We start from the raw sequence: 24362 nt of genomic DNA, 5'->3' as shown, positions 1-24362 counted from the left end.
CCTGTGTTGCTGGACCCAACAATAGACTCGGGTCACCGGTCCTTCCTTGCGAAGGTTCAGCACCAAGAACTAAACGTGCTGCGTCCACGTCCACCTGCAGAGTTGGTTGTTGTAGACCCACGATGGGTGCCCAGGTGATATGTCGTATATTTTCTGTTTTTATCCGTTATACATTTCGTTATATAATGTATTAACATTTGAGCACTGTATGATGCAGGCTGAGCGAGGCAGTTCTTCTCACAGTGGCTCGTCTTGCTGAGAGTGCTTTGGTGAAGCTAGACATGTCTCTACTTTCAACTCTCGTTGACAGATGGAGACCTAAGACACACACGTTCCACCTCCCTTGTGGGGAAATGGCACCGACCCTGCAGGACGTAGCGATGCTGCTTGGTCTTCCTATCACTGGAAACGCTGTCGGCCCCGCATGGTACCTTCTACGTGGCTGGAGGATCTTGAGGAACGTTTTGTAGGTGTTGCCACCACGATTGATCCTGAAGATTTCAATGAGCACCAACAGTCGAAAGGCCCTTCCAAATCATGGCTCCAACAGTTTCAGGTACAATTTCTTACAAAACGATGTGTTGATGTATTTGATGGCTTTGAAATAACTCATGTGTTTCTTATTCTCAATGTTCGTACTTCATTGCAGCCGGATCTGTTGGCAGCCGATGCTGATGACTACAGCGTGACTAGATCACTCGAGGCATACCTGCTGTGGTTATTTGGATACATCCTGTTCAACAACTCACACGGGTACTGTGTGGATAGGGTGCTTTTGCCATATGCACAGGAGATCGCCGATGCAGATGTGGATGTCATACCTTTATATAGTTGGGGTTCAGCGGCTCTTGCATGCACATATCGTGGACTCTGCAAGGCATCACGGTAGAATGATAGGAATGCTGTCCTAACGGGGTGCCCAATTCTGCTACAGCTTTGGTCTTACGAGAGGATTGCGATCGGTCGTCCCATGATTGACCAGTCACCGTACACGCCGGATTTGTATGGTGACATGGAGGACGATAGACCCACCACGTGGACTCTCTGGTACTCTCGACAGGTATGGGACCCGATAAAAATTTATATTCTATGTGTACTATGGTCATACATTGTTCCCTCAATACCTTTCTTATGGACACATAATTTTTATTTTTGCAGAAAACATGGGCACATGTACAGACCCGGTGGTCTTATCCTGAGTTTGTTGCCGAATTTGATCGATTGACCCCAGAAGACATTGTGTGGGAGCCATACAGTCCTTCGGCTATAGCCGCACGTGCACCGCTTGGGATATCTTCGGTGTGCACATAGGACCAGATCCTATGGATGACTACTGCAGCTTTGGTGTACGACGTTGCAGTTGAGGCCCACTGTCCGGATAGAGTCATGAGGCAGTTCGGTCGACGCCACTCTTTCCCTGTGTCTTCAGCGTTAGATCGTGTTCAGCGCCACGATCATAGATAACAAAAATGTATGAGCACCCATGTACTAATAACGTGAAACTAATTTCTATTTAACGTGCAGTTTATCAAGGGCTGGGCATCCTTTCTCGACAATGTGGGTCACTAGATTACAACTATGGGTGGCTGTGTGGGATGATGCAGACGAGCAGTTGGCTGAGGATACCGGTCCACACACTGAGCCTTCGTTTCGGGCGTACCTGACCTGGTACGAACCGAAGACTCGTTGCCGTTTAACATATATTGACATGCATCCATAGCCGCATGTTGCGACTTCGCAGGATTGCTATGCACGACACAGGGATGAGGCATTAGCTGGGGCGGTGAGTAAATGTTGACGGCATTTTCAATCTTTTAATATTTGTATACTAAGTTTTTTTGGTTGCAGTTCGAGGCATGCAGGCTGCTTGAATTAGATTGCTCAGTGAATGTAATGAGGATTCATGGCGGGTCCACGATGAGCGTGCCGGCACAACTCGAGGCCTGGACCACTCAACGTGATAGAGCCCGAGGTATGCTTCAGGCCTTTGGTACGCGGACGGAGTACGAGGATTCCTACTGATCGTCGCAAGCATCGACGTCGATTTCTTGTGGTTCCGCATGGCAGCAGCCTCCCTTATACCCCCGACAGGCAGAAGGTATGGTGTGATATTTACCGATCCGTATGTTTATATGCATTATTTAAATACGACTCCACACAGGGTACGGGTACCCCGGTTCTCAGCCCTATGGAGGACCAGGTGCCTCGCATGGGGCTCCATTTCATGGAACACAGTTTACAGCACAAGAGTGATTTTACCAATGAAACTCCTCTACGACAATACGATAACCGTAGAGAACCGTGGCCAAAATGCAGACATGGTGAGGACTGCTTAGTGCAGATGTGCACCGACGGGATGGATGACGGTCGGCGTTTCTTCAAATGCTCACACGTATGGGTAATACTCTGTTGTTTTATTTCTTTATCTTCGTTGAGATACCTTACATGAAATTTATTTTACAGTCTTCAGATGCTCTAGAAAACTGTGGTTTTACCAGATGGGTCGATCCTGCACCAATTGATTCAGTTCAGAAGTTCATCGAGTACCTACAGATAAAGATCTTTGATCTGGAATGCAAGGTAAACCATTACGAGGAATTGAGCGAGGGTAACAAAGACGACGAAGATGATGATACTAGCAATGCTGCCACTTCACAGGATGAACCATGCACTATTCCTTACTGCAACTACCCTTGTCACAAGAAGAAGGGCCCTGCCCCTCCGGCACCACCACCACCACCTGCACCACCTGCAATAGGTGGATACTGCGGAGAAGGCTCAACGCAGTTTGCTACGTGGGGGTACGGCTACTAGGACTATCTATTGCTAGTCACATGCTGCATCGTTGTGTTTGTTGTGTTTTTCTAAATTACCTAAGGCATGTTAGCTTAGTTCAGAATCTGTTTACCGTAGTTGTAACGGGTTCTGCCATGCCACTGCATGTTTGATGTGTGTTTCATTAACATTGTATTATGATGTAATTCCTATGGTTTATATTGTGTAATGCAGTTTTTAGTTCTTAATTTTTACGGTTATATTTGATGTGTGGTTCACAGTATTCTAGTCCCCTGAAAATGTCCGAAAATATTAAAGGCAAGTTCGAAGATTCACTAGATTGCTTGTGCGTGCGTGGCACCTCGGCGCCGTGATCTGTGGCGTCAAAATGTGTTATCTCGCGCCACATATTACAGCGCCCACCCCCAGGGTCTATTTCTGCAAAAAATTACAAAAAAGCACATATGTTCAATTATTTCGCAAAAAAGGCTAAATTATAAAAAAAAATGCCGGCCGCCCCGCAGCCGGGCGGCCTGGGAGGCCGGCCGCCCAGCTGCCGGGCAACCGGTTCCCAGGGACCATACTGCAATTTTGTTTCCTCTTTTTTTTTGCAGATTAGCCCCTGCCGCCCGGCAGCCGGGCGGCCAGGTCCCGGCCGCTCGGCAGCGGGGCGGCCGGGGTATATTTTTGTAAATTTCCAACTCGAAAATATATTTTTGTAAAAAACAGAAATAAAAAGTATAAAAATAAAAAAACCGCGTGAATCTCAAGGGTGAACAGCCTGAATCATATCGATTTCTTTACTGAGATAGAGACGGATCCACTTCTCTATCTCTGCTACTAAAAAAAGGTTAAGGGTAATGTTCTTTGGTGTACATCGACACCTCTCTCTTTGGTTTGAATCTCCACCTGCGATCCTTCTACTCCTAAGATTCAATCTTGCCGCTGCACAGCTCCCGCCCGCTGATTTCGCCCGCTTCTCCCGCATCCGTCCCCTTCTCCCGCACGCCGCACGGACGGACGCCGCACGCCCGCACGCCGCCCCCGCCACCCGCACGCCGCCGCCGCAGTCCGCGCCCGCTCCGGGCGGACGCCGCACGCCCGCTCGCCGCCGGAGTCCGCGTCCCCCGCACGCCGCCGCCGCCGCAGTCCGCGCCAGATTCCGCGCGGGCTCCGGGCGGACGACGCCAGCCCTCACGCCGCCGCCGCCGCCGCAGCCTCTCCCGCGACATCCGTCCTCGCCTCCCACCCCCCCACCCCCCGGGCCCTCGCCATCACAGTCGCCGTCTCGCTGCCTTGGATTGACACCGCTGTCCCCGCCACGTACAGATCGCCGCCGCGCCGCCTCGGGTCGACATCGCCATACCCGCCACGTCCAGATCAGCGAGCAGGCCTCACCGCCTCAACGCCCGCTGCCATCCCAGCAGCGTCCGGATCGCTGGCGTCACACCGCCGCACACTGGAACCGCTGACCTCCAATCGCGTGGATCGACGGGCCGGCGCGGCGCACCGCCGCTCGCGGCGCATGGATCCCAATCTCTCTCCGCTCCCGGTCGACCACCCAACGACGCCGGCCCGCGAACCCGCAATCGCCGACCTCCAGGCTCCAATCGTGCGGATCGGAGGGCCTCCGCTCACCGCGGATCTCTGCGCTATCTCCGCCCACGGTCGTCACCGTTCTGTGCCCCGGTGACCTCATCTTCAACTTCCCACAGGGCCACATCGAGCAGGTACTCGCTTTCACCAAGCCGCCTCCGCTTTCCCCTGCACTGTGAGTCTGATCCTCTTGCCGCCCTCCTCGATGAAGACACCTCCAGCTCTAGGTACGCTCCCCTGATCCCATCCTTCCCTTCTCTCACGGATGTGATTAAGTTCTTACTAATTTCGGGGGACGAGGACGCCAGCGCCACCAAAGTGAAATAGGCAAGGGCGGCCGGCCATGGTGGTCTGCGCTGCCATGGACAAGACGAGGGCTCCATCCTCTCCGCGGCACGCGTGCCCCTGCGACTTGATATTGGAGCACCTCTCTCTTTCTGATTTGGGAGACATGGAGATGGAGTGGTGGTGGAGCTGCCGCTTAAATCGTCGGGAGACGATGAGTTGACGTGTTGCTGCTGCTGATATGCGTGCTCGAGAGGAGCTTCTGCTTGCTTGCTTGCAGGTGAGAGGAAAAGAAGTAACTTTTTTATTCGAAAGAGAAGCTACCTGCTGGTTTGTTTGTGATTGCTCGTGTTTGCTGAGATGTTTTTGGTGTTCTTTCTTGCCAGTGATGGTGGAAGAGAGAAGCTTGAGTGGCCGCATGTTGGGTCCGTGAAGAGCAGAGATTGGGATGGTTGAAGGCAAGTGAGTGAAAACAAATCTTTTCTTTTCTTTGCTGGTTTGAGCACCAATTCGTCCTGATTAATTGAACATCATCTATATTGCACTGTTTTTGCTGCTCCATTGATCCATTTTTGGTTGAAAGAACTTGACAATGTGTGCATGTGCATAGTTTGCTGTATGGAAAGAGAATGATGAATGCACGGGCTAGAATCTGATTTCTCATTATCTGTGTCATTTTTTTTACCAAGATCATGGTTGTGTTGTTGGATTATTTCACTGGACTGCACTAAGCCATTTGATTGAGTAGTGAATATGTATGCTTGGTTATGTCGGTTGAAAAGACAAACTTTTGGCTAGCATCTACTACAAATCCTGAATATTAGACATACAACAGAGGCTTACGATACCTCCATTGGCTGCTAATAATTTAATAGATCTATATCGATTGTATTTACCTCTGACTTTGGGAATTAATTTTTTTCCTAATTGCAATGTCCCTTAGACTCTATATTAACCCATCCATGTGTTTCTCTCACAAACCTGTGTTCGCTGTTCAGTTAAGGAACCCTTTGTTCTGTTTTATAAGCCAATTCAATTTTTTGGAGCATGTAAATAGCGTATAAATGTTTTAAATTGGTGGTAAACGATCCTTCTTTTTACTTTTAGCGTGTAAATAGTCTTTTCCAAAACACAGTGGAATTGTCGAAGATGATTGGAGCCTTGGATGGAAATGAGAACATTATGATCGAGGTATGATATGTTTGTTGCTTCCTTGCATGCACTGCAGATACATTTTAGAACTGAAACTTATAAAGATTTTCTTGTAGATTATTTAGACATTGACATGCTTGGGAAAAAAGGCTGAACCTTGAACTTATTTCTTTCGGGTTTCATCTTTAGTCTACCCCAACTTGCTTGGGAAAAAAGGCTATGTTGTTGTTGTTGTTGTTGTTGTTGTTGTTGTATTTAGACATTGACATGCATTCTACAGGCCAATTTTTTTGTACTTGTACACCCGGCTGAAGGAATTGGTCATTCGATAGGATGAAGACCATTGCAAGTAAGAACCAGATCACCAACTTATAGTGACGCATCTGAAATGACTTCCTTTCTTATTTGCCAATTGTTCTTTGCTTTTTGCATTTACGAGAAATTCCTGCCCCGTCCTATTCTCCCACCAGCGTCAATGGGTGTTCTGCTGGATCGAGCACTAATGAGGTGATCCTCTCACCTGTTCTTGCACTGCATCAACAAATGCTACCAGGTGAGGCATCGGTTTCCTCTATTTTGACCTGCTATGGATCAAAGGGTGCTATACATTGTTCAGCATATAATGACTGACATAGAAATTTAGTTGACATCCAACTGAATCCTTGGATCCATATATAGAAAGAAATAAAAATCAAATTTTTGTGTCAATATTTGTATGGACTAAAATATCCGAAATATAGCTGCTTTGTCTTGTGCTCCAGATTGTCAAAACAGTGGGAAGGAAATACGGCTTCGAGCATGCTTGCAGGTAATATGCATGCTCCACAGACTCTCCTGCCATCTTTATTCTTTAGTATTTCACCATCTCTTTATTTTTCATTGTTGTCCTGTTGATCTTGTCTTTAAAAATAACAGTTAGACAACATCAAACAGCTTTGGAATAGCATGGATTGAGATGGTGATCTGTGGTTTTTCTCTTTCTATTGTGCAATGCTCATTTTCCTAACTAAGTACTCATGTTAGTCTACTTTACTGATTCTCAACTGATTTGCAAAATCATATGGTTTATGCCTCAAAAGAGCTCATATGGGCATATGGCATTATACTATATGATTAGATTGCTGATACCTTTTTATTGTCTCCCAACGAAATTGTGTGTTCTTGGTTTACGAAACTTTGCTACTAAAGGAATCATACATTATTTGTCATGCTATTTTAATACTAGACCTCCCTGTGAGCACTGGGGAGCAGTGGCAGAGCAGGGCCATCGTCAGGTGCGGAGCAGGAGAGCGGGGGGTCGCCAAGTTGTGCGGGAAAACAATGGGAGCCTTTGTTTGATTAAATTCATTTTGTAGTATACCGGATCTGAAGAATTAAAATGTTCAAATTTCATAGCTCTTAAACTTTGTAGACTTTTAAGAGGAGTGCAACCTGTTGTACTCAGCTGTGTCCAAAACTTCAATTCCTGGCCCAATTCATAATGGGATGTTCGCAGTTTCATAATGTTATAGATTGTTATGCATAATAAATGGCATTTGAGAATATGAAATAGGGGTAAGTACAGAAAACCTATCCTACTTATTGACAATATATCTTCATATGTAGTAGTGTACACATATGATTTGCAAGTTACATATTTACTAATGTCTTTGATTTGATCAAGTAAGAAAAAACTTTGAGTGAATTCTCATAGGCTTTGCAGATTTAGACCCCTACTAATTAATTGGACTCAATGGACTTCATCTATCAGTTGCACGTCCAGCAAAACAAGTCTGCTGTCTCCTACCATCACTGCTGGCCTACTCCCTCCGTCCTGAATATAAGACATTTTGCTTTGCCCTAACTGAAATTAGTCTACATTTGACCAAATTTGTAGAGAAGAATATTAGCATCTAACACATCAAATAAATAAGCTATAAAAATATATTTCATAATGATCTAATTATTCTAATTTGACACTCAAAATATTCATGTCTTGGCACATGAAGCGAATCGGTTTCGGAAGATGCTTCTGACTAATATAAAATATTATCTTAATCGCATCGTGAGTCTAAATATATAGAGCAGGTTGTTTTGTTTTTTAGTAAAACTATAGCATTGAATTATTGTCTTTTGCGATGTTCTATATAGTTTGCTATATATTTTTGCTGCCCGTAGCAACGCACGGGCATAAACCTAGTCTATATACAAAGTCTAGGAGAGAAAGAATCCCAAAGTTATGGTTACCGGCCAGTGGAGAGGAGTGTCTCGGAGCGGGGGATCACCGGTCAAGTTGGCTTGCCCCACAGAGAAAGGTCCACTCACACTTGCATGGTACGGTGGAAGCTTTAGTCCATATTACTTAGCTAAGTGGAGGAAGACCAACTAATATAGTTGAGTTGTTCCATCATGGTTGAAGCTATTGGGAGGAGAGGGAGAACACGCACTCGCTCGGTCTCCTCGCTCGTCGGGTGAGGCAAAGGGCATGCGCCACCTACATGAATGGTTCGGCCAAATCTGGTCCTTGCATAGGCGGGTGTCGGCGTTTTGAGGATCGCCAGCAAGTAAATTTGTAACGTGGATGGACACATGATCTATATTGGTTCAGGTAAAACGCCCTATGTCTAGTTCGAGGGTACTCGTGTTACTGAGCTCAGGTTTGTAGTAGGGGTTACAAACGGTCGAGAGATGGCGGAAATCCCAAGTCTCTATGGTTCGTGAGCGTGGGAGTATGTGTTCATTGGTTAGGAGAAGTGAGTTCGTTCCGCCCTAGTGCGCGAGAGCCCCTCTCCTTTTATAGGTGAAGGAGAAGGCCGGTTTACAGAGGAAAAGAAGAAAGAAAAGGGAGGGGGCGAAAGAAGGTCTTCGGGTCTTACTCCGATCGTGTGGGGGCTCCGCCGTACTGTTGATGACGTCAGGGTCGTGCGCGTCGCGTCTCGGTTTCCCGTTGAGGATATCGTGGTGGTCGTAGTCGAATTGCTCCGCACTGTCCCATCCCGAAAGACGGCGCACAGGGAACGTCTCGTCCCGGCAGTTGTAATAGTGCTACAGCACAACACTGCTCCGGGTGTGCGCATCGCGCGTCTTCGGGTATGGCCCGTCAATCCCGGCCGTTCTGTTGGGGTGTAGCTGACGTCACCCTCGACGTGCACCGTCCCGTCCCGGTGTGGCTTACGCCTCCCGGTATGGGCCGAGGGGAGCCCCATGCCTGGGGGTAGCGCTGCCCTACGTTGGTCGGGCAAATCGGAAAAGGTTGGGTGGATTGGCGTGGCTTGCTGATGGACCGCAGTCGCTCAGCAGGCCAGTCGTCGGTCGGCCGGTGCTTTCTGTTGATCGGTCGGGCTGGTCAGGTACAATAGGTCGGCGGTGGGTCTCGCGACTTTCCACGCATCCCCTCGTCCGGAGGGGTCAGACGGAGAGCTTGGTCCAGAGGGGTTGGGGCGAGGCGGAACCCTCCTACGGGAGGTCATACGAGGCAGAGCTCGTGCTCCGGTATCAGAAGCATGGGGCCCACTTCCTTGAGGTCGGACGAGGCGGAACTCCCTTCCGGGGGGTCGGGAGAGGCAGAGCTCTCCTACGGGAGGTCGGACGAGGCAGAGCTCGTGCTCCGGGGTCGAAAGCGCATGGCCTGCGTCCTTGAGGTCGGACGAGGTGGAACTCCCCTCCCGGGGGTCGGGAGAGGCAGAGCTCGCGCCCTCGGGAGAATCGGCCCGACGTTCTGGGGGTCGAGGAAAGCCGGCCCGAGTCCTGGAAGCTGGGTCTGGCCCAAATCGGTCGTATATCCTTTTCGTAGGTATCCCCAATAGGGTTACTCGTCAGTAGCCCCCGAGCCTTTAGAGGAGAAAGATTCTCCTTTGGAGGCTTTTTGATCGTGTTGAGGCAGCTGTCTCCTGGGTCGGCCCTTTCCACAGAGTGCCACCAGCCGCAGTGGTCTGACCATCCCTTTGGTCTATCCTGCGATCGCGCATTCGGTCTCTTTTTGTGATGCCGACCCTCGCGCCTTTCCTCGGGGGGAATAGTTTTGTTTGAGGGGTCGTTTCATCTTTTAATCGTCGCCCCGCAAGCGTTCTTTCATTCGAACGGTGGGGCTGAGCCGTACCATGCCTTTTTTTTGCTGGATCGAAGCTTGGCGTTCGGTGAGTTGCATACCGGCAAGTTCAAGTGAAGCCCCGGTACCCCATTCGCAAGGGCCCGGCATGAGTCAGCTGGTGACTGACTCCAAAAATTCCTGACGGCCAACCCCAATAGTTCCCGGGACCGTCCGACAGGTCCTGAGGGCTCGTTGCCATCCTTCGTTGGAAAAACCTAGGGTCGGGTCTTCGTCTGGACTCGAACGCGAATCGGGATGCCCACGGCGCTCGGGCGCCCGGGTACTAGCCGCTGGGACCCATCCCTATTCAGCCCTCACTCGGACTCCTGGACCGTTAATAGGCCGTAGAGGCGTTTTCAGCCCAATATCCCACTTACCTATGACGGTTGGGAGCCCAGTCAGGCGAACTGTCCATCCGACGCATTCCCCGAGGAATGGCGCGGGGGCGTCGTGCGTGAGGCAAAGTCATGATGAGAGAGGCGATGGGGCGGAGCTGTTGGTGCAGTCGAGGCGTGGGCGGCAGCGCCGTGTGACGACCATGGTTAACCTAACCGGTGGGAACCGGTCCGGTTTGACCGGTTACCGGTCAAACCGGTCCGGTCCGGTTTCGGTTTCGGCCGGTACCCAACCGGCCAAAATTCAAATTTTAAATTTGAATTCAAAAAATAAAAAATTCTCAAAAAATTTCTAAAAATACTTCAAGGTGTAATGAATCTAATGGTGTCAAAGTTTCTCAAAAATTCATTCATTTAGTATAGTTTGTGGGAATTTAAAGTTAAATCAAAAAAGAAAAAGAAAAAAAATGGGCCGGCCCATGAAGGCCCACCGATCAAACCGGTCAAACCGGCCGGTAAACCGGTCAAACCGGTCGGTAAACCGGTCAAACCGGCCGGTAAACCGGTTGCACGGGAGCTTTTGAATTTCAAACCGGTCAAACCGACCGGTAAACCGGTCAAACCGGCCGGTAAACCGGTCGGAACTGGTTGTATGAGAGTTTTTGAATTTATTTGAATTTGGATTTGAATTCAACAGGTTTCCACCGGTTACCGGCCTAACCGGTCCGGTAAACCGGTACCGGAGGGCGGCGGTTAGGCCGGTCCGGTTGGATTTTAAAACCCTGGTGACGACGCGCCCATTGAGGCTGACGGTTTGCCTCTCGCTATGCGTGTCCTGTTAGAGCAAGAATTATAATTTCGGTCGCTGCGGGCGGTAAGCCGAGTCCGGGCACATGCAGCTGGACGGGTGGACCCCGCATCATCAATGTATTTTAGAAACTTTGCAGAACCAGTCGCCAATAGCAGCTAACGAAGAGGAAAAAAGCTGCAACATCAGCGCTAGTCGCTCGCTCGAGCCGGCGAGTAGCAACAGGGTTAACCGAACCGTCGGTAACCGGTTCGGACCGGTTCCGGTTCGGTCCGGTATGGAACCGGTCAAAATTCAAAATTTAAATTTGAATTTAAAAAAATGAAAAATTCCTAAAAATATTTCAAGATGCAAAGAATCTAATGGTGTCAAATTTTCTCAAAAATTCGTTCATTTAGTATGGTTTGCGGAATTTATAAGTTAAATAAAAAAAGCGTGCATACAAAAGTATACAAATACAATGTAAAAGTAGTATAAAAAAGGGTTGGGGGGTTCATTTAGACTAAAATATGTTATACAAACATTTATTTAGTATACTTTATGGGCATTTGAATTTAAACCAAAAAGAAAAAAAATTGAATTTGACCGGTTACTAGTCAAACCGGCCGGTTACCATCCAAACCGGTCGGTATACCGGCCAAACCGACCGGTATACCGGTCGGAACCGGTTGAACGTGGGCGTTTGAATTCAAATTTGAATTCCACCGGTTCCGACCGGTAACCGGCCAAACCGGACCGGTATATCGGAACCGGAGGCCGGCGGTTACCGGTCACCGGTCAAGATTCAAAACCCTGGTAGCAACACGCCCGCTTCTTCCTCTCTCATCCTTTTTCTTTCTTCCACGTCGGATTTAGCCGGCTCACATGCACCCATAATACTCGCTCTTAAACCCAAGGGAGGGAGGGCGGGAGGGGGGGGGGGGGCGAGTTTGTACTACCTCATCCGCATCCGTACCTAACGCACCCACTCTCTCATCTTCTCCGCTTTGCTCGAACGAAGATTACTAGTACTAGGGAACCGTGGTAGTCGGTATCTGTACCGTTGAGGTATGTACCGAGATTTGTGCTGCTGTCAGTAATCGATCGTGCCAACTGTGCTTTGGTCAGAAACCGAGCAGGACAGTGTCCAGATACGTATTTCATACGATGTGACTTGGATCCAATGGGGATCAAGGTACTGGACGCTCCCTTCCTGTACTCCGTGGTTAGTTTAAGCCGCAGCCATATGTTTCAAAATTCGAATTTTGAACGAGCGTACACAAACAAATAAAAAAAGTGACATCTCGCATGTCCCATTGTTACAGCCAGCCATGTGCACTCGGGGGAGTGCTATATCGATGAGGGCGAGGGAGGCGATAGCGGGGCATCGAGAGCGGATCCCGGACGGGATCGATGAAGGATGCAGCGAATGGGGTCCGGAGTCGTCGATCCTCTGCAGTGATCTCCAACCGTTCCCTCCTGGCGGCGCGATTGGCTGGTCCACGGCACCGGGAGTTCAGGGCGTTCCGCCTCGCTCACATGTGCAAGGTCAGGATTTGTCTTCGGCTCGAAGGTTAGTTCCTGAGATTTCAAAACAAAGTGGGTCAAACTCGTCTTTGGATCGATGAGTGCGGATTAGCGGGAAACTTCTCCGTCTAACTTGTGGTTTTCTGATTTTCTTTTTGATTGTTTGCTTTTAACAAGCCTCGAGATCAATTCTAGCGACCCCTGGTTTGATACAATGCTAGAAGAAGCTGAAAGAATCGGTGGTATTTCCAAGGACTACCATCAATTTGACTTGAACGTATCATTGGAGAGGTAAAATGTCTGATTCCTTTCTGTTGTGCAATCCTATTCTCAGTTCTGCACAGTCCAAATCGGTTAGTCAAGACTAACAATTTTGATTCGGCTGGCGGATTATTTTACTATTCGATCCTGCCACCGCAAAAAAAGCTCTGCGGAGACAGATAAGGAATTGCATAGTCGGGCGGAGATTGGAAGAAAACAGACTAATGCTCCGTCACAAGAAAATATGAGGTTAGTGATGATTGGCCTCCTTTATTTCCTACTACACCTGGAATTTGTACTTTTCGTTTAGTTGTCATTACTTTTCTTGCTCTAAAAATTTGGGCCTCTGCAACATCCTGGGAATATTTATGCTGGAAAAGATGCTGAAAAATACATCGGCCCTCTGCAAAGATGCTGAAAAAAAATTAGAGCAATGTGGTAGGTTCTGTTGATGTGTCGCTGGTGTGAAATCAATGATCAGATAACATAACACAATTATTCATTAATGATTTTGAGGTGGAAACTGTTTGCAGAGCTGAACTAGTGTTAGCATCCAAGGATAATTGCTCTACTACCAAGATGAGTAGCAGGTACAATCTTCTACCATTGGTACCATCTTCTGTGTTAGTTGTGCAACAGTTAGTGGAAAGGACTAATTTTTTTGATGGATCTATAGGATGCCACAAGGTCGTAGCAGGGAAATAAGTAATGGTGATGTAACAAAGAGGCTAGACTTTGAGTGTCTTGTTGCTGATAATACTGATATCAATTTGGAGCAGATGAGGACCGCTGATGGCAATCATGATAGCCAACAGTGCTTATATGAATGTATTGGTGTCAATAGTGGTAGGTCAGAAATGGAAAATTCAAGAGCAGAAGTAAGATTAACCGAAAGGTACGTCCATAAATATAATGTTATTGCAACTTGCTTACCTTCTTGTTTCCCAAGAGTGCCATATTTTTGGTAAACTATTATTGCACCTGAGAGCAATCGATGAGCAGGTCGTACAATTGTTTGGATAATTCAGAACCAATTTCTGACGCTGCTGAACTGTCAGCATCCATTCCTATGCAAAACAGTGAAACATGTGGCTGGAAGAAACGGTATGTGACCCAAACAACAATACAGCAGAAGTCCATTACTAGAATTATTTTTTTACATGCCTGTTGTTTATTTGCCCAGTAACACTAGAGCCAGTGGCGCGGAGTACAGGAATTCTCAACATGCTAAGCCAAGTGCACTGCAACAAGCAGTTATGAAGTTTGCAGAGCACACTAGTGGGTACGTAATATACCCGAGTGTCGGGACGGAATTTGACAGCTGTGATGAGGCTTATGAGTACTACAATCTTTATTCATGGGAATGTGGCTTTGGTATACGGTGGGGAAAGAAAAGATGGTCTGAAAATAGGAGGAAGAATAATGGGCCTGAGGCAAAACCGTACCAATTGTCGCAGGATTTTTACTGCAGTTGTCGTGTAAGTTATAGTTCTAATCGTTTACTTTATTTTGCTTGCTATTTAATAGTGCTGTGTCTTCATTTTCCTAAAGTTACGTGAATGTTGGCGATGGCTAATCATACTATTCCTATGTTTCTATTTAGGGTAAACCGGATGGTAATGTGAAGACAAGCTCGTCAAAAACAGGCTGCAAGGCAATGTTGCGGGTGCATCGGACCTCGGATGATGGGTGGATTGTAGTGGAACATATTTCTGAGCATAATCATCCATTGTCAGAAACTTGTGGAGAGAAGAAACATTGGCCTTCACACCATCACCTCGACAAGTACACGAGGGACTTAGTTCGTATGCTCCGTGAGAATAATATCGGAATTACAAAGCTGTATACTATTCTTGGTAATTTTTTTGGGTCAATGCAGAATGTGCCTGCAACAAAAAGATGTTTGAAAACACTTTGTCAGAAGATTAACCGAGAGCAAGCTGAAGATGATATCAAGAAGACCATGGATATGATCCGTGAGCTTCGTAAATCTGACCCGGGACTCTTATTTAGTGTTGATACAGATGAAGATGGTAGAATAAAGAGTTTGATGTGGACGAATAGTCGGAGCAGGATGCAATATGAGCATTTCAGTGATGTTGTTAGCTTTGACACAACATTCAAGACTAATCTATATGATATGCCGTTCGGTTTATTTGTTGGTGTAAATAATCATTTCCAGACAGTGCTTCTTGGCGGTGTACTGATGACTGATGAAAAAATTGATAGCTTCAAATGGGTGTTCAGGGAATTTGCATCGCTCATGGGTGGAAGAGAGCCAAGAACAATACTAACAGGTAAATAGTCATGTTGTATGTTACAGTTTTTTCCAGGTGTTATAAAGAGATAGCTGAAACAACCATTTGTTGTTTTTGAAATGGCAGTTTCCCAGCATAACATAGAAAAAGATAGCTGATTGTAGCATTTGTTGGTTTGCATATTATAGCTTCCCAGTGTTGTTAGTTCAACTAAGGATTAATAGTTTTCTTCTTTTAGATCAATGCCGGTCGATGGAAGTGGCACTTGCTGAGGAGTGGCAGAACACAGTCCACCGTTGGTGCAAGTGGCATGTCTTGAAGAGAGTAAAAGAATGCTTGGGGTACCAAATACACTAGTATCAGGGAATTCAGGGACAAGTTCCACTTAATGCTGAATGAAATGCTCACAATAGAGGAGTTTGAGCAGAGTTGGGCTGCGTTGCTAAAGGAGTATGGTCTACAGAGCAATGCTTTCCTTTCTCAGATCTATGAAACAAGGGAGAAGTGGGTCAAAAGCTATTTCAAGGGTGTTTTCTGTGCAAGGATGACAAGTACTCAAAGAAGCGAGAGTACGAATCACATGCTTAAAAATATCTTATCACCTGGCTGCACACTACGACAGTTCTTGGACCAGTACATGAAGATGCAGTACATCCGGGATGAAGATGAAAACTACGAAGAGCGGCGTAACAAACTGGTGAGTTCGGGTCATAGAATACTATTTCGCATTCAGTGTGTCTGAGTAAAAGTTCACTTATACACTAAAAAGTATACTATCCTAACACATCTGCCTTGTTTGTGTTTTGTTTATTTGGATTAGAATGTGAAGAAAATGACAGTAGGGGGTCCATTAGTAGTGCATGCACACAAGGTTTATACTCTTAAAGTTTTTGCGCTATTTTGTGATCTGAAGGAAGAATCTGAATTTTACCGAGCTACAGAGGTTGTGCAAGGGAAGCACTATGTTGCAGAACACTATGATCTTAATTGGGTGCAGCGATGGTGCAAAGGCAAATATGAAGTGGAAGTGGTTGAAAGAGGGGGGAAGTACATCTGCGAGTGTGGCTTATTTGAGCATTTCGGTTTACCGTGCAGTCACATATTAAGGGTGAGTGTTTTGGGATGAATGCTAGAAACTGTATAATATATCACACGAGATAGGCTGAACATTTCTCTACTTATGCAGGTAATGATCAGTATAGGGGTTCAACAAATACCAGGGGATATGGTATTGCAGCGCTGGACTAAGCAGGCACGGCATTTACTGCCGGAGGAACTAGCACAGTACAGGAAAGATAATCCAGCACTGATGGCACAGACATACAGGCACTCATCATTGATGCTCAAAGCACTCCATTTGGTCGAGATGGGCGATAGCAATGCAGAAAGCCATACCATAGCAATGCAAATACTAGATAACGGTATAGAATCATTGCATGAAGTAGCCAAAAAGAAAGATGGGCTGGGATTAGGACACCCGCAAGCTGAAGTTCAGCTACCAATTTTAGACGGTGATCAAATGGATAATTTCCCTGAACGTGCACCGAAAAGGAAGAAGGAGCGAGGGCGGCCAAGCAACAAGAGGTCGAAAGCAGGGCATGAGAAGCTGACGAGGCGCCCAAGATTTTGCAGTGTATGTCGGAGCAACAAGCACACAATGTAGAACTGTCCGGATCGCGATCCAGCAACAAAGAAGGCTAGAAGGCCACCAACATGTAGCGGCTGCGGTGTCAATGGTCATACTGTGGATCGCTGTGGTGTCAATCAGCAGCGACTTGCTGCAACTGAATATATGTTCCTGTAGGATACCTTCATTTCAGATTTTGTAGTAACTGGCATCGTCCATATGTCAGGCTGTCGCTATGTACCAGATGGTGTTGCATAGCATCTGAGATGATTGCACCATTATCTTCTGTTAGACAATTTGAACAGCTTAGCTTTTGCCATGGTGGTACTGATCAATTCTTTTGCTGCGTGCATGGTCTGCTCAGAGGAAGTTGTAAGAAGCAACGAAATGTACATTTGGTGTGATGCCTTAAGTGATTCTACGCTGATAATCTTTTGTGTGCAATTATTTTTACCGGTGATCTTTCCCAGATAGTTATTTTGTGTGAACATATAGAAAATTCTGCAATCCAAATTATGAAAGACTAAAAAATGGCTGCACATAAAAATAAGCGTTAGCACATAGCGTGTGTTTCCAAAGGAACACATTTGTCCGTCCAAAAAAAATTATTTACCGAAGAAGGTGGGGAATATAACAAATACTTAACTGATAGGTCTACACTGGTAGCAGTAATATCTACGAGACACGCTGATCATCCACTCTTGGGGTACCGTGTACACCTACTTGCCGCTTGATAGTTCAAATTTTGAATTCAGATGTGAAGCATGCGCGGGCGTTTACCCCCTCATCTATATAAGGCGTCCACATTTTGGGAGGTCCCCTGCTGACTCGGAGAGTTCATCGTGACTTCGAGCAAATTTCTAAGGAAGAAGGGAGGGGGAATGTCATCGTTGCAGTCAGGAAGTGTCTCATCAGTGGTTAGTAATCTATACTTCCCAATAGTGTCTCTTCAGTGGTTAGTAATCTATACTTCCCAATAGTCAGCGCATTTGCTTGCTCACAAAATCCTAACAATTTTAAGGGATCGGGCATGCAAATTGGTGTGGAGAAGAGGGATGCGCTGGGGGTTGGCCATGAAGTCCATGTCCAGAGGTTAGGAGCCAGTGGTTCAGGCCTGGACTGGAATTCCAATTCGGTACGAAAATCATAATGCATTTTGTTAAACTTTTTTTTGTTGATCTGGTTGTGAGTAATATGGACACTATGCATCAGGCTTCAGTACAGGGGCAGATAGGTGACTCCATGGGTTGCAGCAATGATCCCCCGTCACCAAACCTTCAGGAGTTCGCGGCTGGCGTAGGAGATGGAGCTGAAGAGCTTGGCGATTCTAGCTGGTGTACCAATCCATCGATCAAAATTCAGCTTGACGACTCTGATGCAGCATCCGAGGCCGCTGAGTACATCGTGGATGTCTATAGTTCTGAGGACGAAGAGGACGATGCTACCAGCTTGGCAACAAAGAAGCGTCGTGTCGCCTAGATTAGCCAGGGAGCATCGACGACAGGGTGTTCTTGTCTCAAACATGCTTTTGTCTGAATAATGCTTTTGTAGTAGTTTAAAGCTCCACCAACGCTTGGATTAAGTAGTATACGGCTCTCGGGCTGAGCTGTGTTGTGTACTAGTTGGGATGTTGTTGGGCAGAAGCATCGTTGGATTATGCTGTATCTTCTCTTAAGAGCTGTAATGAGCAGTCGTGGAGAAATGTTCTAGAACCTAGATGTATATATAATTTTATTTTCCACTTCTGTTTACTGTTGCAGTAATTGCCTCAGTGACTATGGTTTTTGTGTACTCCCATTAAGACGCATTCACGATTTGCTTATTTTTTCCTACGAGCGTTACCTAAATTTTGTTTAATTGCTCATTGGTCAGCGAACCATGGACGGCCATTGCAATAAAATAGAGAGTTACCACTTGAGCAGGTCCCAAAACGAGTGGCTCGGCAATAACTGGAATGGGATAGGCACAGGCGCTGCGAACCAGGTACACAAATCCACTCCCCCACCCCCACCCCCACCGTTCCACCTCCCCCCTTCAGTCGCAGCCCCCATCTCCATCGGCGGGGATCTTCACGGCTGCGGATTCGTGGGGGGTCAACCGATATTGCGCGAAGAGAGGTACGAGTTTGTGATCTCGAATTGCTGTTACGCTCGCTTAAAATAGAGTACGCAAAAGTGTAAATGCAAATATCTTGGGTGACTCTGTGGGATTTGCAGTTGCGGACGATACATGGAAGAGGATGAACCACCTAAGCGCCGGCGACAGGAGCAGCCAAGTCCCAGCTGCTTGTTGCATCGAGCAGTGACAAGAAGTCTAACCAGAAACCATTCCAAAAAGCCTGGAGAGCAGGACCCAACTGCAGGTTCCTCGAACAAGCAAGGAGCAAGAAGACGCCTCATAGAGAGATTGAAGAACACAAGACATGGCGGCGACAAGGGAACCAATACAAGTAAGTTCCCTGATGAGGATTCCGCGAGCGAAGATGCAGACAAGGAATTTTGCCCGCTGAAATTCCATGGCTGCTCTTCATCTGATGCGGTTCAGGAATTAATCTCGACTTTCAGCAATAGGAAATTAGACATTCTAAATAAGTTAGGGTTGGGTGGGTTGCGGTACTTGAATCGTGGTTTCCATAATAGCCGCCACCTAGTATTCTGGTTGTTGAAGAGAATGGACGTAGAGAACATGCAAATAAGGCTTGGAGATGGGTCAAGTGTGCAAATGAATCTGGAGTCAGTGAGCAGGATACTAGGAATCAGATGTACTGGTACTCACATGACAGTTAGTAGTACTAAGGTAACAAAGTATGTCAAATTAAGACTGCAAGAACGTTTTGGAACTGAAGAATATAAAGAGTTCCCAGACTTGGATGATTTAAGAAAAATTTTATGCCGAGAATATGGGCAAGATATGTCTGAATATGATGAAGAAACTTTTATGATTGCCATGGCTGCTTTCTGCTGCGCATATATGTTTGGGCCAGGAAAAAGAACTGCAAGTGTACCAAATGACATATGGGACTTCATCACCTTTCCGAAGAACCTACTGAATTGCAACTGGGGGGGCTATGTGCTCATGGTTTTGCAATCTTCAGCGCGTGCCGTGCAGATGAATATGAGGAGTAACCCAACTTCTATCAAACTGGGTGGTTGCCGGTTGTATTTGCAGGTAATTGTTAGGCAAAGGTTCAATTTATTACTAGGCCATCTGAATTTCTCCGGACCTGTTTTTTTGGTTAGTACCAGTTCATGCGAAGTGTAACTAATAATTTTGTTACTGTTCTATTCTGTCAGTTACTTTACTTGGACAACATTGACCTTGGAGATAACAACATCCCTTTAAGCTGGTATCCAAGAATCAGATGGTACGATACACGATTTCTGCTAGAGTTCAGCAATCATTATGAGAAGTGCAAAGGCATGAAGGCTAAGGACGCATATTTGAACAGAAAGGTATTGAAGTACTGCCTTTTTTAAATTTACTTGTAGAATTGCAGTAGTAGTTATGCTTTTTTGGTTAGTGGATGGCAATAAATAAACATCTGTGAGCTTAACTTCGTGCTTGGTACCCGTTGACCTTGTAGAGGCGTGTACCAAGCGACCATGATGATAAAAGAATGCCCACATGCCCACTCCCAGATGAAAGCAAAGAACAAAGTACTCGACCAGCCAGGCAAGAAAGCACTGGCAACAAACCTAACCAGAGATCAATGCCTTCTAGGCACCATGCAGATGATAGCAAAGAGGCATGCGCAGAACATGGTGACGAAGACTTTAAGACAACCCGACAGCAAAGTGGGTGTACAGTGGGAGACGAACCTTTGGCACCCACTACGAAAGAGGTATGTCTACTGAAGATGTGCTCTCTTCAGAAAAGAAATAATAATAATGAGTAAGTGTATAATGGAATAAATTTGTTTGATTCATATAATAGAAAATTGTAGAACAAATTAAATATGGCCTTGAACAAGTTACATCGCAACTCGAAATTGTTGCCCACACTGCTCATGAAGAAAATAAGAGAAACTTTGAGGCACAGGAACAACGAATAAGTGAGTTGTTTGGAGACATGAAAACAGTGGTGTCAGGACTTAGGGAAAACCTTGTCAACTGTATCATGGCGCACGGTAGGGTCGAAGGAATGCATGAAGGCAGGAAATATAGTTCGGAAGGTATGTGCAGTGAAACCCCATTTTCCCTATGCTAATGGTTTTTCCATTAATTTGTATGAGAGGCACTGCAATTAATACGGCTGTGCGCAGGAGTTAATGTTACAGCACCAGGAAATGCGGAAGATTCGAAGATACATGGGAAACGGTCAGTTCAAGGGGGCATTAAGAAAGACATGCCTCCATGGTATGAGGATAATGGGCAGGGCATAGGAGAAGAAGATGTTGCTGTGAATGAACAAACTAAAAGGAAAAAAAATCGTGTATCTGAAATGGATGCTGATAGGGGCAACACTGCATTCGACGTGGCAGCAGCACATGAAAGAGGTAGAAAAGTATACCAAATTGATATGAGGCAACGTTCCAGATTGCTAAAGTATTTATCGTGACATTTTGAACTTAATTGCAGGGCGTGGGCCTCAGCAGGATATAGGCTCAAATGTGGCGGCTGAAACAACCCAGTCTGATGGCATGTATACTTTCCAGGACCATGGAAAAATAGATGAACCAGGTACTAGTGTTTTCAGTAGCAGCTGCATGTATTGGCTTTATCTTGTATAAATGCTTGTCAGAGTCTACTATTGTTGTGGTGGATTTTATTTCAGATCTGATGCAGCAACAGCCAGTGTTCGACTGCACGCCAGAGAGTAGCGGTACGTTGTACTACACTTCCGATTCAGTTATGACACATTAGGGCTTACGAACGACACATTAACAATTTCCTTTTACCAATGCTGAAAATGGGTTAGGAGGACCTTCAACACGAATTCCGTTGTGGCAAAATGAAGGAGATAATTGTGTAAAGAACATTGAAGAGGGAGTAAAAACAACGAGTGCAAGTAAGATGAACAGTTAAGTTTTTTTCATTGCAGCTTTAAGACTGGAAAACTAATGAAGGCGTCCTAAACTGGCAGGGGGTGAAAGAATTAAGAAGGGTTTGAGCAATCCAAGCTTTGGCAACAAAAAAGAGAACTCTGATTCTATCTCAGCTTCAAAAAGCAGAGTAATTAAAAAAACAACAACAAGAAGGTTGCGTAGCTTCAAATCTGCCAATGAGGTCGCAGGGACTGATAATATGGTAGTAGAGAAAGCTATTATTCCTGTTTGCATGACGGGAGTAACACCTGTGAAGCGCCACGTTGCTGAGAGGCGGGTTCCTCCATCGCCATTTGACCTCAACTGGAATCCAAGAACCAAGAGCATAACTTTTATTGAGAAGATGTTCCAGCACTTTGTGGAAGAGGAGTACACAGTTCTAAATAGGTGAGTAGCAAAGCTGAATATTTACTTTGTCGGCCAGCAAAATTGCGAGCTGTTGGCAGGGTATTAAATGTTGCTGCTGTTGGGTGTTGCCAGGGTCTGGTTTCGCCATGATGAACCATGGACACTAAGCCTAACAGGAAGGCAGCTGTGGGTGGCATTTGCCAAATCTGTACTCATAAACACCGAAACGTTCGATGCAATCATTAGATTATTACAAGAGGAGGACAGCATGATGTACAAGGATTGTTGCTGCGAGCACCAACAATGGCGGCACCTGCTACCTCCTTGCTTCTCAGTACGTACCTCATCACAGGAAATGACAAATAAATACGCATGAAACAGGTGGTTAGGATTGTTTTTGCTGACATAATTATCTTGTTCAGGATTTTGTGCTGGCGAATGGAGAAGGCACTTACAGTGAACAAATCAAAGAATTGTTCCTGGGGTCTCACCTTGGCAGTAATGCCGAGCATTGCAGACTGGTAACTGTCGCTTTGCTCGAGCCACAATATTTCATATTATGTTATGGTTAAAATGGTGATGTAATTTTGCAGATAATGTTACCATGCGCTCAAGCCGGGCACTGGTCCTTGTATGCTTGGGATGTAGAGAAGAAACGAATACATGTACTAGACCCTATGTTATGCCAAAAGACACGAGAAGAGCAGCGTGCAGTGCACGGTGACTTAATTGCGTCATTGCATTCCAAATTATTTGACTACTTCTCAGAACTATTCAGTGGACTGCACGATGATAGAGCCGGATATAAGATAACATTCTATAATCTTGCACATGCACCGGCGTTGAGGTAAGGGACAGGAAGATATGGTTATCTACATCCCACTTTTTTGTGGATCTTTAGCCAGACTTGACCACTAATAATGTATTCCGTTCTGTAGGGAGGAGTCAACGTTTTACGTTGTGCATTACATAAAGTGGTTCGATGGAGAGCGACTGACGTTCACTATTAATGAGGTATGAGATGAACCCTCTCCAATGTGTCAATAACATTACAGTGCTGAGTCGATGTCACCAACCATGGAATTTTTTGGCAGTGCAAAGCAAAAAATGCACGGATGAGTATATTCTACAACCTGATGCAAATGGCTGCAAACCAAGGATGGAAGCCTAAGTATCTGGATGTGGATGTAGAGACCAAGTGATTCTTAAGTTGAACCCTGGATACTGTCCCTGTTGATGGCAAGATTGTTGAATCTTTTGTGGGGGAAGGAAAGGAAAAAAAACTAGTCAGCTGCCATGTCTGCTATAAACTGTGTTAAATATCCATTGTGTAAGCATAAAGGTTCTAGAAATTCAGTACTAGGTACATTGCATGGAATGAGCAGTCCATTTATCTAGACGTGTTTCATGTTCATGTTTTCCTATTACAGCTCCCCTTTTCGGTCGTCAGAATGTACTGCACATTTTCTTTCCTTTTAGGTCTTTCGGGCAAGAAAGGGATGTACTGTTCCATCACTTTTCTTACTATAGTTACTTCCTTTTCACGCAAAAAAAAATTTAAGCGCTCACGTACTGGTCAGCCCCTCCCCCCCCCACCCACCCACCCACACACACACGCACACACACCAGACGGCCATAAAGTAGAAGTGGACATCCTCGCACACCCTCCCCCCTCCACAGCACCATTCCACGAATGCTGGCAGCAGAGTGGAACTATTTTGCGCGAGAGACACAGAGGTCAACTCCACAGTAGGTTTGCTAGAGCTCGCCCAAATCGAGGGAGCCGACGGTAAAAAGAAGAAAAGGTATGTTGTGGAAAGGGGAAACTGTAGGTCAAGCTCTGATCTTTCTGTTCATTGCTGGTCAATCTCTTAACTGTATTCGCAAATCAAATTTGTTTGGCGATACACAGTGTTCCCCCGCCGGCTGTTGCAGATCTAGATTGCATTTGTAACTGAGTATTGTTCCATGTTTCTACAAAAATCAACAGATTCCAAAAGAGACAGGGGATGGCGTGGTACGCGGTGTTCCGGGGGAGAAATCCTGGTGTGTACGGTGATTGGCAGGATTGCAATGATCAGGTTTGTGGATTCCCCAACTGTTCTTTCCGCAGCTACTCTTCAAGGGACGAAGCAATGGCGGCGTACCTAGCGTACTTCAAGAAGCAAGAAAGTGCAGGGAGTGGGAGCCATTTCGGCGCATACAACGACGAGATCTACCCGGTGGCGCAAGTTGTTCCCCCTGCAGCGGTACCATTACAGGCAGGAGAGAATGAGGCTGATGCCCCCCCTGCAGCAG

At 46.1% G+C, this 24362-nt stretch overlaps 3 protein-coding genes and 1 long non-coding RNA gene across 11 annotated transcripts; all 4 read left to right on the top strand.

Annotated features, from left to right (window-relative positions):
• The first annotated feature begins 3882 nt into the window (after positions 1–3882).
• LOC120698843 lies at positions 3883–7198 on the top strand. Of its 8 annotated transcripts, XR_005685042.1 has the most exons (7): positions 3884–4936; positions 5043–5118; positions 5764–5847; positions 6089–6157; positions 6248–6361; positions 6549–6616; positions 7034–7198. It is a non-coding gene; the product is annotated as an uncharacterized LOC120698843 (long non-coding RNA). The 8 variants fall into 8 exon arrangements; XR_005685043.1 differs by having other exon boundaries at positions 3883–4936; positions 6248–6616; positions 7060–7198; XR_005685039.1 differs by having other exon boundaries at positions 3883–4936; positions 6248–6616.
• A 5140-nt stretch (positions 7199–12338) lies between these two features.
• LOC120701388 (protein FAR1-RELATED SEQUENCE 8-like) lies at positions 12339–16148 on the top strand. The gene is made up of 9 exons (XM_039985457.1): positions 12339–12572; positions 12704–13036; positions 13321–13377; positions 13464–13682; positions 13790–13891; positions 13971–14265; positions 14391–15084; positions 15284–15742; positions 15866–16148. Exons 2-8 carry the CDS (start codon positions 13032–13034, stop codon positions 15400–15402), a joined length of 1491 nt encoding a protein of 496 aa, XP_039841391.1. The 5' UTR covers positions 12339–12572; positions 12704–13031; the 3' UTR covers positions 15403–15742; positions 15866–16148.
• Positions 16149–18685: 2537 nt separating this feature from the next.
• LOC120700809 lies at positions 18686–20878 on the top strand. Its single transcript, XM_039985031.1, has 5 exons — positions 18686–18789; positions 18889–19840; positions 19912–20124; positions 20256–20513; positions 20606–20878. The coding sequence occupies exons 2-5, from the start codon at positions 18902–18904 to the stop codon at positions 20876–20878; spliced, it is 1683 nt and encodes a 560-aa protein (XP_039840965.1). The 5' UTR covers positions 18686–18789; positions 18889–18901.
• A 25-nt stretch (positions 20879–20903) lies between these two features.
• LOC120701387 lies at positions 20904–23508 on the top strand. The gene is made up of 10 exons (XM_039985456.1): positions 20904–21167; positions 21250–21351; positions 21446–21493; positions 21590–21679; positions 21755–22103; positions 22197–22398; positions 22487–22585; positions 22658–22911; positions 23003–23078; positions 23159–23508. The coding sequence occupies exons 1-10, from the start codon at positions 21017–21019 to the stop codon at positions 23264–23266; spliced, it is 1479 nt and encodes a 492-aa protein (XP_039841390.1). The 5' UTR covers positions 20904–21016; the 3' UTR covers positions 23267–23508.
• The last annotated feature ends 854 nt before the right edge of the window (positions 23509–24362 follow it).

Source organism: Panicum virgatum, chromosome 3K (assembly GCF_016808335.1).
Source record: "Panicum virgatum strain AP13 chromosome 3K, P.virgatum_v5, whole genome shotgun sequence".
In the NCBI taxonomy this organism is placed as follows: Eukaryota; Viridiplantae; Streptophyta; class Magnoliopsida; order Poales; family Poaceae; genus Panicum; species Panicum virgatum.
This window is presented reverse-complemented; position numbering and strand designations above follow the sequence as displayed.

Excerpts from the sequence above, each read along its gene's own strand:
- LOC120701388 (XM_039985457.1), top strand. Across the intron at positions 13,378-13,463 it reads ACTACCAAGATGAGTAGCAG|GATGCCACAAGGTCGTAGCA; the intron begins GTACAATCTTCT and ends ATGGATCTATAG. Across the intron at positions 13,892-13,970 it reads ACATGTGGCTGGAAGAAACG|TAACACTAGAGCCAGTGGCG; the intron begins GTATGTGACCCA and ends TTATTTGCCCAG.
- LOC120700809 (XM_039985031.1), top strand. The coding sequence starts at position 18,902 with ATGGAAGAGGATGAACCACCTAAGCGCCGGCGACAGGAGCAGCCAAGT. Across the intron at positions 19,841-19,911 it reads GTTGCCGGTTGTATTTGCAG|TACCAGTTCATGCGAAGTGT; the intron begins GTAATTGTTAGG and ends TTTTTTGGTTAG. Across the intron at positions 20,125-20,255 it reads ACGCATATTTGAACAGAAAG|AGGCGTGTACCAAGCGACCA; the intron begins GTATTGAAGTAC and ends TTGACCTTGTAG.
- LOC120701387 (XM_039985456.1), top strand. The coding sequence starts at position 21,017 with ATGCCTCCATGGTATGAGGATAATGGGCAGGGCATAGGAGAAGAAGAT. Across the intron at positions 21,494-21,589 it reads CTGCACGCCAGAGAGTAGCG|GAGGACCTTCAACACGAATT; the intron begins GTACGTTGTACT and ends AAAATGGGTTAG. Across the intron at positions 22,586-22,657 it reads ATGCCGAGCATTGCAGACTG|ATAATGTTACCATGCGCTCA; the intron begins GTAACTGTCGCT and ends GTAATTTTGCAG.